General features: G+C 44.1%; 1 protein-coding gene across 1 annotated transcript; it reads right to left on the bottom strand.

Moving 5' to 3' along the window:
• Positions 1-5,554: 5,554 nt before the first annotated feature.
• EXOC8 (exocyst complex component 8) lies at positions 5,555-10,352 on the bottom strand. The gene has a single exon (XM_045877831.3). It carries the CDS (start codon positions 10,219-10,221, stop codon positions 8,044-8,046), a length of 2,178 nt encoding a protein of 725 aa, XP_045733787.1. The 5' UTR covers positions 10,222-10,352; the 3' UTR covers positions 5,555-8,043.
• Positions 10,353-10,445: the final 93 nt, after the last annotated feature.

Below are 10,445 nucleotides of genomic sequence, written 5' to 3'. Positions count from 1 at the left end.
TCTCTCTCTCTCTCTCTTTCTTTAAAAAAAAAGTATCCTTAGATCTCACACATACGTATAAAAAAAGTACTAGAAAGACATATGACGGAATGGAAAGTGTGGATCTTATTTTTAAGATCATATACTTAAAAATGTTTTTCTTACTTAATGTTTTGGAAACATGGAATGTTCAAATATGAAAAAAAATCTGTAGTGTGTTTCCATGCCTGCCTCCATCTAGTCCGTTCTAGCTGCTTGGACCCCTTCGGAATTTCTATGCAAATATATAACTGTACTTTCTCCTTCTTTACTCCTAAAGTAGCACAGTGTATGATTATTCTGCACTTTGCCTTACACTTAACAACATACTTAATTTAATTTATTTTTTTAAGATTTTATTTATTTATTTGATAGAGGGAGAGACACAGCGAGAGAGGGAACACAAGCAGGGGGAGAGGGAGAGGGAGAAGCAGGCTCCCCACCGAGCAGGGAGCCCGATGTGGGGCTCGATGCCAGGACCCTGGGATCATGACCTGAGCCAACGGCAGACGTTTAACTGACTGAGCCACCCGGCGAACCCATATTTTATTTTTTTAAGTTATCTCTACACCCCATGTGGGGCTTGAACTCACAGCCCCAAGATCAGGAGTCGCACGCTCTGCCCACTGAGACAGCCAGACACCCCCGTTAACAACATCTTTCCACCTCAGGACCCGGACAGGACATTCACTGTCAAGCTGCATGGTATTACATTGTATGTGCGCACTGAAGTTCCACAGGCCTCTGGGCGGTCTCCCCTCGTGCTGTTACAAAAACTGTAACCTCTTCAGTAAAACCTGTTCCAATATTTTTGTTTCTTTCTCTCCTTCTTCTCCTTCTGGTATTCTCATTACAGTATGTGACACTTTTTCTTTGAGAGAGAGAGCATGGGGGAGTGGAGAGGGGGAGGGGCCGAGAGAGGGAGAGAGAATCCCAAGCAGACTCCCCACTGAGCGTGGAGCCCACCGTGGGGCTGATCTCACAGCCCTGAGATCATGGCCTGAGCCAAAATCAAAAGTCAGGCGCTCAACTGACTGAGCCACCCGGGCACCCCTACAGTATGTTATACTTCTTATGGTTGTTTCTCAGTCTTTGGATATTCTGGGGTTTTGTTTGTTTTTGTTGTTTTGTTTTGTTTTGTTTGTCTTTGTTCTCTTTGCTTTGCAGTTTTCAAGGATTCTGTTGGTACATCCTCCAGCTCAGAGAGTCTTTCCTCAGCCAGGTCCAGTCTACTAAGCAGCCCATCAAAGGCACTCTTCATTTCTATTACAAGTGTGGGTTTTTGTTGTTATTTTGTTGTTGTGGGGTTTTTGGTTTTTTTTTTTTGTATCTCTAGCATTTCTTTTTTTTTTCTTTAAAGATTTTATTTATTTGAGAGAGAGAGCACGCACATGAGCAGGGGGGAGAGACAGAGAGAGAGAGAGAGAGAGAGAGAGAGAGAGAGAGAGAGAAGCTGACTCCCTGCTGAGCAGGGAGCCCGATGCGGGGCTCGATCCCAGGACCCCAGGATCATGACCTGAGCCGAAGGCAGATGCTTAACCTACTGAGCCACCCAGGCGCCCCTCTAGCCTTTCTTTTTTGTTCTTTCTGAAGATTTCCATCTCTCTGCTTACACTGCACATCTGTTCTTGCAGGCTGTCTACTTCATCCATTAGAGCCCTTGGCAGGTGAATCATGTTTTTTTCCAATTCCCAGTCTGATAATTCCAACATCCCTGTCATGTCTGGTTCTGATGCTTGTTCTGTCTCTTCAAATTGTGTTTTTGCCTTTTGGTATGTCTTCCAATTTTTTCTCGGTAGCTGAACATGGAGTTACCAGGAAAAAGGAACTGCTGTAAATAGGCCCTTAGTGAGGTGACGGTAAGTGTGGGGGAGCAGAACTCTACCATCTGGTGATTAGGTCTGTCTTTCAGTGAATTTCAGAAGTGTTTCTCAGCTGTTTTCTCCCCCTTGCAGGGGACAGGGTGGCTAAAGTGGGCTAAGGTTGGGTATTTCCCTTCCCCTGGTCAGCCAGGCTCTGATACTACCCCAGCAGGTTAGGCTCAGGTTAACTAGTCTCCCCTGAGGGCAAATCTTGTTAAGAAAAGCAGAGGGCTCTATCCCATTTCAGAATGGTCCCTCTCCTGCCCCCTGCTGGAAGCCTGAGGGGTTTCCCTCTGATACTAAACTGCGAGAACCTGGAAGGAGGTATAGTTCACAATATTGTGGGGTTTCCCCTTAGGACTGGGTCCCCCCCTGGGGTTTTTAACCCTGAGTTGTGGGTATGGAGTCTCCAGCTTTTGTCGGTTCCGACTGAAGTTTCTCTACTGGTTTCCACAGTGGTTTCCCCTCTGAGCCTCTGCTTCCCTAAGACAGGACTTCTTGCATTTGCCCACTGGTCTCACCAGTCTTGGGGTGGTGGTTTGCCCCGCTCTTTGTGGATCCAAGACTTGTTGATTTTTTGGTCTGTTCAGCTTTTTAGTTGTCAGGACTGAGTGCAACTTGCAAAAACGGAAACTAGAAGTGTTCTTAAAAACTTATTCATAAATCACATAAGTTTAATGGATCAATTTAATTTAGGAAGTATGCAAATATATATATATATATATATTTTGTAGGATAAATCTCCAGACGTGGATTGTAGGGTCAAAGGGTTTGTATAATTCTGTGGTTTTAAGTCTTGCCGAATTGCCAGTGCCCCAGTTTACAGTAATTCCCACTGGCGATGTCTGAGACAACACACACAAATATTTTAGAGACTTTTCAACACTGGCTTGGCTTATGTAACTTCATTTAATGTGTTTAGCTAGGTAGATAATAAATCTGAGAGTAAGTCAACATATTAGGTGAAACTAATCAGGGGTGACATTTAAAAAACAAGCTCTTGTCCGGCAACTTTCCTATTTCAATGGCACCCATTCAGCTGTTGAGGAGCTTGACCACTTATTGTAGGAGCTAAGTTACATGTATCTTAATGCCCAATGACATTTCATCAAGTTCGAGACTACTTAATTTTACCAATTACAAAGAATTCAATAATGTACAAATTGATGTTAATGAGGCGGCTGAAGTCCGCAGAGCATGTGACTCTTAATCTCAGGGTCATGAGTGCGAGACCCACGTTGGGCAGAGAGATTACTTAAGAAAAAAAGAAATAGGGACGTCTGGGTGGCTCAGTTGTTTAGGCGACTGCCTTCGGCTCAGGTCATGATCCTGGAGTCGTAGGATCGAGTCCGGCATCAGGCTCCCTGCTCAGCAAGGAGTCTGCTTCTCCCTCTGCCCCTCCCTCCTCTCAGGCGCTCTCTCTCTGTCAAATAAATAAATTTTTTTTAAGAAAGAAAATGTTTAATTTTTAAAAATTTTTAAAAATATTTTATTTTTTTAAACTTTTTAAAAAATATTTTATTTATTTGACAGAGAGAGAGATAGTGAGAGCAGGAACACAAGCAGGGGGAGTGGGAGAGGGAGAAGCAGGCTTCCTGCCGAGCAGGGAGCCCGATTCGGGGCTCCATCCCAGGGCCCTGGGATCATGACCTGAGCTGAAGGCAGACGCTTAACGACTGAGCCACCCAGGCGCCCCAAGATTTTATTTTTAAGTAACCTCTACACCCAATGTGGAGCTCAAATGCATATCCCTGAGACGAAGAGTCGTATGCTCCATTGAGCCAGCCAGACACCCTAAGTCCCTAAATGAAATGTTTTAAACAAAACCAAACTGGTGTCAATGGAAATAATCTGGTTTTAACTATCTCATTAACTCAAATCTGCTATTTTATTTTTTTTAAGGAAATTATGAATTATAATATCCTGTGACAGGGGCGCCTGGGTAGTTCACTTGGTTAAGCATCTGCCTTTGGCTCAGGTCATGATCTTGGGGTTCTGGAATTGAGCCCCACGTCAGGCTCCCTTGAGCCCCTTGAGCCCCTTGTCGTCTCCCTCTCCCTCTGTTCCTCCCCCCCGCTTGTGCTCTCTCTCAAATGAATAAGAAATCTTTAAAAAAATATCCTGTGACATAACACCTTTACTTTTAACAGAATACACTTGTGAATGGATAAGCCTTTGAAATAAAGAGCAATCTGTACGAGTGAGATGTCAACCATCAGACATAATCCAATAATATAGTTCAATGGCTCAGAAGCCCTCGCCAGAGAGAGTCTGAGTTCAAATCCCTTCTGGGCCACTTAGGGAACTCTTTGTAGGTTGAATTACTTGCAAATTACTTCACAAAACTTCAACTCCTTCATAGATTGATGTGAAGATTAGATAAAATAACCAGATAAAGGTGCTTATCACACTGCTTGGAACGCAGTAATCATTGGTAAATGATTCCCTAAAGGAAGGTTCCCACATTGCTTATCATACTTGAATTTTTTTCATGTCAAATATTCTGATTCTTATTTTTTTGGCTCAAATGCCAACAATTCCATGAAGACTCTCCAAACTCCTCAAAAACACGTTGCCCTCTTCTCAGTATTCCCATGAAATACTAAGTATGAAAATGACAACGCACAGGGTTGTTTTGGGTTTTTTCTTACAACACACTGTCTGCATGCAATTGTTTAATTAATGTAATCTGCAACACACTATTGTGTATTTAATTTACTCTCTAACCTAGTTTTTCCAAATTTTTATTCTCCATTTTTCCAATTCTTTTTTCTTTTTTCTTTTTTTAAAGTTTTTTTTTTTTTAATTTATTTATTTGAGACAGAGAGAACGAGAGACAGAGAGCATGAGAGGGAGGAGGGTCAGAGGGAGAAGCAGACTCCCCGCCGAGCAGGGAGCCCGATGTGGGACTCGATCCCGGGACTCCAGGATCATGACCTGAGCCGAAGGCAGTCGCTTAACCAACTGAGCCACCCAGGCGCCCCTCCATTTTTCCAATTCTTAAGAATTTCAGAGAAAGCATGCTCAAATTTATTTTGTCCTCCCCACCCCACACCACACTGTAGTCAATGTAAGGCATAGCATTCAATACTTTTATTTTTCAATAAATAGTTTTAAATCAATTATATGTGAAAGTTCCCTCAGGATCTATATGTATTAAAAAACAGACCCTTGTCTTTTATGCTCCTAGTTCCTAGGTCATATGGCCTCCATTATATTTTCTTCATTTAGGGATGTGCAGATGGTATAAAATCCACTTTTTAGAGCAAATTCATTTTGTATATCTGAAATTTCCCATTTAAGGTAGTCCTAAAAAAAAAAAAACTGAGATCTGATTTAATCACAATTCTGACAGTAAGCAGAACATATATTTAAATAGCTAACAGCTTCCTACCTGTCATCCCCATAGAGAAAGACAAAACAAAAAAAACAACCTAGGCTCTCAAAACAGTATTTCAGGGGCACTTGGGTGGCTCAGTTGATGAAGCGTCTGCCTTCGGGGCTCCATGCTCAGGAGGGAGTCTGCTTGTCCCTCTCCTTCTGCCTGCCACTCCCCCTGCTTGTGTGCTCTCTGTCAAATAAATAAAATCTTTTAAAAAACCCCAATATTTCTGTAACGAGAACGTAAGAATATTGAATCCTAATTAAAGAGAGACAGAACACTGTAACACCAATTTTATCCAGTGTAAGAAAAATTTTAAGCTTTATTTTGATAAACATTTCAGATTCCCTCTATCACAGCGTATCAATAAGCAAAATGTACATATACTGATTTTATACCTCATGTCAAGTCCCAAATTCCCAATCCTAGGTAAGCAAGTTGCAAAATACAAGTGCCGATAATTTAACTATAGGTAGTATTTTTAACAAAAATAAGTGTTCAGCACTTTAAGTGAAATGAGGCTTTAATCAAAAAGAGACTTAATTCCACAGGGTGTCTTTTTTTCAACAGTAATTAGTTCAATCAAGTCTGTGATTCCAAGCTCGAGTGACAGTGTTATGTTTGAAGCAGACAAGAAAAGGCAATCAACTCTATAGTGGTATATTACAATATGTGCTATATTTTTGGACAAACTCTACCTGCATTCAATTTTTAGGACTTGTTTTGGAGTCTAACGAAACAAGAATTAGAGGGAAGAGACATTATGATACTGGTGGTCTTTGATCAACTTCCCACACTAACTGAATCACCACCAGCAGACTTCCTTCAGCTACAACTTTAAGGAACACACAAATTTTACCCAAAGAAAATTCTGTACTTCCAGTTTTAGAAAGCAGACAGTTCTATGAAGAAGCAACCATTTAAATATCGGAGTACACACACTTAAGTTTTTACAACTTCATGCCTTAAGTTTTGATTTCAGAAGTATCATTCCATGGACCCAGCATCAGATATTTACACGTGTTTTATACAATATAATTTTAGAAACCATAAGTTGCACAAAATAATCATAACATTGTTATCAAATTCAAGTTTCCAGTGATCTTAAAAAAGACAAATTATAACTGTTTTTGCTCAGCTGAGATACCCAGTTATGGTTATTATCTAGAAAATTCTAAATTTATGTGAAAAAAGTAATCAAAGAAAATCTGTAACTTTGATAATTTTCAACTTTTAAAATGCATAGCTAAAAATAAATAAAAGGGCTCCTCTGGCAGTGAGTAACTGAGTCAAGGAGCTTCACAAACCCTAAGCCACTCTTGGAAGCCATTTTAGGTTTTACATAATTTCCAGTCTTAATACCAGTATTTGAATTCAGATAAAAGACATGACCTTTGGAAGTCCTAGGCATCAGAAATGGCACTTTTGGACAAGAATCACAACTAGAGGCTGGAGATAAAAATGGATCTTAGCACAATTTCTCTCAAAGATGGGGAATCCCATGTAATCCATGTACAACAGAAGCAGTAGTTCAGAAATCTTGGGAAGCTCCAATTTCTTTAGCTATTTTTGTTTTACTAAACAATCTAAAGTAAGCATTATATTTACTTTTAAGAACAAAGGAAAACACAAAACAAGAAAAAGGCAGGATGTAGCATTTTAGTAGGAGTCCAGAGTGGAGCAAAGTTCTTTTCCTCCCTTGGCTTTGGGCACATTGTCTCGCCTTTTTGTTCTCCACTTTGTTACAAAAAAACAAAACCAAATCTCTGCCCAAAGCAGTCAGACTTGAGAACACTGTAGGGTTTGCATGTGATTTCCCATCCTAGATCCTCCCTGAAATCTAAATAAATATTTCAATGAAAACTTTTCTCCCGTCTGAGCCACTATATATATAATTTATCAGGAAAGTGGGGGAAGGCAGCTAAAAATCACTGGCCGCTGCCAGCTTCCTCAGTCTGTCCTGTTTGGGTGGTTTTCTTTTAATCATTTTAATTTTTTTAGTATGATAAGAACAAAAACTGCGGCTGGGAATTCACACAGTTCAGGAATATGTGGAAAGAAAATTTACCACAGTCCTTAAGATTCATATAAATGCTCCCAAATCAAGTATTAGAAAGCCGCTAATTAGCAGTGAAAATTATTAGCCACTCAAATTACAATGGCAATGTTTGCTGAGCTGTTTTTATGAAAGCGTCCCCTTGTATTCTATAAGGACCCAAGTATTTGAGTCCACAAATTAGCCACTGGCAGAAGGAATTCTTTTGACCGAAATTTACCCTAAAACCGATGTTCTCAGTTCCTTTCTTTTCCCGAAATTGTTCGATCACATTTTAAGTTGGGGAAGTGTATGAAGAAGGGTATTTTGTATGGCACTGTACTCTTTAAGAGGACCTAACATTTTAGTGAACTGGGAAACCTCACAACATACTTAAACTCTACATATTTATAGATACGATTTCTCCGGACTGCATAATATAGACTGGAAGAAAGTGTGTTTTGACCCAAAAGGATACCCTGAAATGCTGTAGTGTGACAATATATTCATTAGAGAGCATAATTTAAAAGGAAAGTGTATGTTTTAATAATTCCAATGTTCTGTTATTTGGGCTTAATTTTAACTTTTTTTTCTTTTTCCTTTTGATTCTGCATTTCTATTTGAGAGGGCGTCTTTTATTTTTAAGCTGTGTTTAAAACTATAAAGAATATGCTAATGCAACGTAATATAAATATAAATAATATATAAGCAATATATACGCATACATAGACACAGCGCCATGGGCATCAGACCACTGACGTTGTACTTTCAGGGTTCACACGAATAAGTCTGGATGCATTCCTCAGGTCCTGGAGTTGCTTGGCGGGTTTCCCCACACCTTCTTCAAATCTTTTCTCCACCACAGGGAGGACGGTCTCATAGAGAAAGGATGCATTCTGTCTGATAAAAGCCTTTTTCTCCGGATCCTGCTCACACCGAAGGCTGTAATCCACATGCTGCACGGCAACCAAAATGATTTCCACCAGGCTCTCCAAAAGTACCATGTGCAGCTCTGGGAAATACAGCTTCAGGGCTTCTTCCAAGAAACCCATGGTCTGTTTGGTGAAGGCAACCACGGTGTAACTCAGGTTCACCCAGCAGTCATCCCCGGTGTACTGCTCAAAGTTTCGGACCCCACAAGTCTTCATCTCCTCTTTGAGCTTGCCCAGGGCCTCTGGGGTCATCAAGTTCATCCTCCTCCACATCTCCTCAGAGTTGCGATGCTTAGTGGCTTCGATGATGATTTCTTTGTAACTGTGCAAGGCTCCTTGGATGTCTTTCACCAGAAGGGCATGGATGATGAAGGTGAGGTCGAGTCCGATGTCACCCAGTTGCTGACAATGCTCCTTTGCCACTTTCACACACTCAGCCGCGGTAGAGAGGCTCTCCTTACTATCAAACACCTGCTTGCTAAAAGCATCCACGAACATGCCCATGGCCGACCTCGCCCAGACCACAAAGGCAGAGTAGCAGCCACTGTCAGTGCCTGCGAAATCCGTCTCAAATTCCCGGGCAGTCTCAAGAAGGCTGGTGAAGAAGACATGGCACAGCTTATGAATGTAGAGTAAGGTGGCGCCTTCGATGCGAAGCTGACGAATTGCAGTGTGCACAGCTGCTGCCCTGTTTCTCAAAAACAGCTCACAAGCCTTTGTGCACTGGCCAAGCCGGATTAGTTGAGAAACTGCCCTTCGAGTAGCCTTGGGACCACCTCTCAGGGAACGATCTGGTGAGAGCTCAAACATGAGCACCTCGGTGAGCTGCCGGACCCGCTCATCCACTTTGGCCCTTAGTTCTTTTACAGGAGGTGGACTGGGCTTATCCTCCAGGTAATGGTTCAACTTATCCAGCAGGTCAACGGCTCCTTCAAAGTCCCTCTGGGCAATACAGACATCCAGGTCTTCAGGCAACTCCTGGATCCATTCCATTGAGAGATCCACCTTCTCTTCTTCTACCTCAGGAATAGCTGGTTCGTCGTCGTCTTCATCCTCAAATGGGTTACTGGCCTTGGAAGTCACCTGGGGCGGTCCTCGAGGGGCCGCGGCCTCCTCCTGCTCCCTTCGTCTTTTTTCACTGAGGGCCCTCTTGGTTTCCTCCAGCACTTCCAGCCACTCTCGTTTGATTTTAGCATTTTCCGCCTGAAAAATACGGCTCTCGGGAAACATTAGCAGCTTGAACATGTCCTTCATGGGCGGGTTGTCCTTGACATTGACCACGGCCAAACCATCCAGGGGATAGAGGGCGTTGTAGCGATACATCCCCCGCCGCTGTGGCAGCCAGGTGGCCACCAGCAAACAGTCGTTCATGAGAAAGCCGTGCACCCGCTGCAGTTGGGCCATGTGGTCAGCCTCGTATTCCACCAGGTCCCCGTTGTACACCAGGTACTGCCCCGGCGTCTCCAGCAGATGCCTGCAGCCTTCCACCTTCTCGAGCAGGGTGGTAAGAGTGCGCTGCTTCCCTTCCTCGCCCTGGCCCGAACTGTCGCGGGAGGCACCCCCGGGAGTGGGAAAAAAGCCAGTCTGGCCCCGCAGGTGGTCTCGGCCCCCCGCGCCACCTCCCCCTTCCTCCCCTCCGGAGGCCGCAGCAGCGCCAGCGGCGGCGGCAGCCGGCAGCAGGGTAAGCGGGATGCTCTCCAGGCTGCTCTTCTGCTCGGTCAGCAGATGGCTGAGCTGATACATCTCGCTCTCCAGGTAGGAGATCTCGCGAGCCGTCTCTATGAACTGCCGGTAGTTCTGGTAGACGTTGCGCTTCAGGTTCTGCGCCGTCTCCTCCGCCAGCGCCTGGATGCGCTGCCGGTGCTCCTGCAGGTCCCGGTCCCCGTCCGACTGCTGCGAGAGCTGCTTCACGTACAGCCGCGCCTCAAAGCCCCCTGACTCCAGCTGCCGCCGCAGGCGGGTCGCCCCACTGTCCGACATCGCCATCGCCATTTCCGTCCGAGACTCACGCAGTCACTGTCACTATCGCCGCCGCCGGTGCCGCCGCTGTGGAGACCCACCCAAGCCCCGCCGAGCTGCAGGGCTGAGGAAGCAGGATGGAAGAGAGACGAGTACGCCTGCGCCCGGGTCTGAGCTTCAGACACCGCGCCTGCGCAGGGGCCGGGCGCAGACACCGCGCCTGCGCAGGAACGCCCGCCGCCTAGGGCTCATGCGCC

Source organism: Mirounga angustirostris, unplaced genomic scaffold (genome assembly GCF_029215605.1).
Source record: "Mirounga angustirostris isolate CCGP_5_RB_7025 unplaced genomic scaffold, mMirAng1.0.hap1 SCAF_6, whole genome shotgun sequence".
NCBI lineage: Eukaryota > Metazoa > Chordata > Mammalia > Carnivora > Phocidae > Mirounga > Mirounga angustirostris.
This window is presented reverse-complemented; position numbering and strand designations above follow the sequence as displayed.

Excerpts from the sequence above, each read along its gene's own strand:
- EXOC8 (XM_045877831.3), bottom strand. The coding sequence starts at position 10,221 with ATGGCGATGGCGATGTCGGACAGTGGGGCGACCCGCCTGCGGCGGCAG.